The sequence below is a fragment of the Penaeus monodon genome, chromosome 27 (assembly GCF_015228065.2).
Source record: "Penaeus monodon isolate SGIC_2016 chromosome 27, NSTDA_Pmon_1, whole genome shotgun sequence".
Taxonomy (NCBI): domain Eukaryota; kingdom Metazoa; phylum Arthropoda; class Malacostraca; order Decapoda; family Penaeidae; genus Penaeus; species Penaeus monodon.
This window is the reverse complement of record NC_051412.1, coordinates 11518310-11521952: the sequence shown is the minus strand read 5'-3', so window position 1 is coordinate 11521952 and position 3643 is coordinate 11518310. Positions and strand designations below refer to the sequence as shown.

The window sequence follows — 3643 nt, the reverse complement described above, 5'->3', positions numbered from 1 at the left end:
GGGTGCACCCTACTTCTGCCTCTGATTTTTGACTCTCAACAGCTGAAGAGATGACAGCAGGGATCGGGTCGGCAGTGCTGGGGGCGCTCAAAGCCGTTTCCGTGGAGCCCGTGATGCTGGTGGACGGGGCGTGCAATCAGGCCATGCTTCTCTTCATCGAGAACGTTCAGATGAACAAAATTTGTTCTCACAACCTTGGATTTCCTGATCAGGTAAATATATGTATGAGTCTGTATATGTAAAAAAGGAAACACTATATCTGTATTGCGCCTTTTAAAATTCTAAATGTATAAAACAAATTACACTGCGTCTAATGCGGCCGTATTGCGGATGGAAAACCTAGGGAGGTAGACTAGGGAACCACACGATCATAGTGGATAAGTTCGCTAGACACAAAAACTATTGCTAATCATAGAATGCTGAAAATATACGAAATTATTATTGTTCGTTATATTACTTTTCATAAAGTATTGAAACAAGCCGAATTATTAGTGTGTTATCACAAACTTACAATGCAGTTATGAAAGAAGCACACCCCATCTTACCCTCATCCCCAGCATGCACATCTTACATAAATAGGGATGCGTCTTATGCGCCAGGACATGCGGTACATTTCAGGGGCCGACGGCGGACCGCCACGTATCCTAATTGTTTTGAAAATCTGAATTACACAAAAATTGTGTCACTGGAATTCATATGAAGGTTTACCTAACCAGGTTCAAGTAAAGTAAAATAATATTATTTTTTTTCAAAATAACTGCAGAACACTAATTGATAAGAGTGTTAACAGTTAGTATTGCACTAAGAATAGGATCCTGGAATGTATTTCTTTAAATGAAATATTACAGGGTTGATAATATTCTGTAAGTGAGCAAGTAATTTGGTTCAAAGTATGCAACCAAAGTAGGTTACAAACATTTTCCCTAGTTTGGACTTCGGTCCAAAACTAGACAAGTTCTGTCCAGTTTCTAGTATTCATATTAGGTGCTGAAGATGCACGTTCAAAAGACTGACTGAATACGTAATTCAGTATTTCTAAGTGATGGGCACTGGGCAATGTTATTATTACACAGTGGGCCAGATTAGTCGTTGAACTATTTGCCAGTACAAAGAGAACCCCAGACATTATTGCAGTTCTGCAGGTATGGGTAAACAAGGCTGTAGCAAAGTCTGATTACTTTCTTTTGTTAGATTATCTTTAAATTTACCGATGACCGATGCATTTACTCAATTTCTTGCAAATATGCTGAGCATATTGAAATCGAAGTATCAGCAGAGAAAATATCATGTAATGTGTTTTATTGAGATTTAATTTATTGCAGCATAGCCACTCAATTCGTTACTGACAGTGGCAGATAAGCTTACAACATATCTGTCAGAGCAGAAAATACTAGTATCATCAGCAAAGAGGATAATCTTTAAAATATTGGAGACATTTACATAATCTCTTTTATAAGGCTGAAATAACAGAGGACCCAAGTGGACCCTTGTGAAACCCCGTGAGGCACACTTTGGAAATTGCTCACTAGAGCATACTGTCGCTTATTCCTTGATAATTAGACAACGAACTTTCAGTTCTTTGATGACCTCACTTACCTCCGTGTGGTGACACAAGAAAAAGCTTTTAGGAGAGGGGCATCAACCACTTAGATAATCTGTTGGACATGCATTAGTCGGGGTCAAGCTATCAAGTTCAAAATTTTCTAACGCTAGCTACATACGAGTTAATGTTGTTACTAATGCCCAATGGGTTAGAGTAACATTATTTACCAAGATATTTTTTATACTGTTTCTATACTGTCCGTTTTAAACATAATTTATGATATTCCTTTTTTCAATTTAAATGCAATACTGGAACATGTACTTGCCTCCACCATCCACAGGTGTGCAATAACTTATCGGCACACGGAGAGAGAAATGTTCTGGTCCAGAGAGAGTTCAGCGTCTTCACCTTTTATAATAGCATCATCATGTCCGTCATTCCACTTATCTTCGTGCTGTTCATGGGAGCTTGGAGTGACAAATATGGCAGGAAGGTCAGCCTAAAATGTTCTTTCTTAGGCATGTTTATGTTCTACTGATGCACTGAGATTTGTAGTATATTTCAGTTTATACTCATTCATCTTAACAGATCCCCTTGTTAATAACACTTACTGCTCATGTAATGTATGCTGGAGGATATCTTTTGAGCAACTGGCAGACATCTTGGCCCGTCGAGGTCATCTACTTCGTCACCGTCTTGGAGGCTTTGGGCGGCGGCAACGTGGGCCTCTTGTGTATCACCATCAGCTACATCAGTGATATTTGCCCCGAGAAAACTCGCACCTCTCGTGTCAGCACAGCCAACTCTCTGTGGTACCTCGGGGGTCCTGTGGGCACCCTGGCTGGGGCGCTCGTCATCGAGTACAGCGGCTATAACTTGGCTCTCCTGCTGGTTTTGCTGGCCTACCTCTCGGCCGTCCTGTATGTGGTGTTTGTCATTAAAGAATCGCACGGACCATTCGCCAGGACGGATTTGCAGGCCCACAAATCAACCAAGCAAGAATCAAATCCCGACAGCAAGGATGTGTCCAAGCTGCGTATGGCGTTCGATTTCTTCAACTGGCGGCGTGTGGTCGAGTCCTTCAAGACGGCGCTTAGACGGCGTGAGGGCAACACTCGAATAGTTCTTCTGGCCATTGTCTTCAGCAACATGATTCGGCGGGCTGCTAGAGGTAGATGGTGCATCACGTTGTAAAAAAAAAAAAGAATACTCATACTAATGAATGGAAACAAAGAGATTGAAGTGTTTAATCAGACTCCAAATAATAATTAGATATCAAGTAGGAACATGTTCCAGGTTTCTTCATGTACATGTTTGTGCGTCGGGCGCTTAGTTGGGAGGCCACCAACTATGGCTACTGGGCCACATATCGGAATCTGCTGGCAGCCACTGGTAACTCGGATTTAAGTTGTCTTCTTATAGAACTCATTACACTTGTTACATTGTCTTACTCATCTAAATATTTCCAAAGTTTTTGTTTTAAGTAATTACAAATTCTATTCTACCAGGTTCGTTGCTGCTGGTTCCGGTCCTAACAAAGTCACTGGCAACCACGGACGTTTTATTGATAATACTGGGATCTGCTTCCCTTATCGGAGAATATATCTGTTACGGCCTGGTTAACGGCGTGCCTCAGACGTTCCTCATGTGGCTTGGGCCTCCTGCCGGAATAATTTCGAACGCCAGCGTCATCGCCTTCAGATCCATGTCCACTAAGCTTGTCAGCAAAGAAGAAAAGGGTAAATTTTTCATATGCATCATTAACTCGGCTCACTATAATTTAATTTAAATTAGAATGTAATACTACCTTTCGAAAACAAAGTCTAATAAAGGGTGATGTTTCGCCAGGTCGCATCAGTGCTGTCATGGCCGCCATGAACGGTTTGATGCCTATGGTCGCCTACGCCGCCTATACCCCCATTTACTACGTGACTGTCGAGACCTTCCCCGCAGCACAGTTCTTCTTCGGCGCCTCACTCAACTTCTGCGTCGTCGTCATGTTCACGTGAGGCGTTCCCCTCCGCAAATTTTATTTACTACATTTCTCACCCCTGTCATCACAGGGCTGTTTTAAACCACATTGTAGAACATGTTAGTATA

At 41.9% G+C, this 3643-nt stretch overlaps 1 protein-coding gene across 1 annotated transcript in view; it reads left to right on the top strand.

Moving 5' to 3' along the window:
* Nucleotides 1-3643, top strand: part of LOC119590574 (solute carrier family 46 member 3-like) — a 36842-nt gene that overhangs the window by 9567 nt on the left and 23632 nt on the right. The window contains exons 2-7 of the mRNA XM_037939244.1: nucleotides 43-212; nucleotides 1884-2036; nucleotides 2132-2714; nucleotides 2840-2935; nucleotides 3052-3282; nucleotides 3392-3634. Of these exons, the coding sequence (XP_037795172.1) occupies nucleotides 51-212; nucleotides 1884-2036; nucleotides 2132-2714; nucleotides 2840-2935; nucleotides 3052-3282; nucleotides 3392-3552 (1386 nt within the window). The 5' untranslated portion in view covers nucleotides 43-50 and the 3' untranslated portion in view covers nucleotides 3553-3634. The remainder of the gene's footprint in view (nucleotides 1-42; nucleotides 213-1883; nucleotides 2037-2131; nucleotides 2715-2839; nucleotides 2936-3051; nucleotides 3283-3391; nucleotides 3635-3643) is intronic.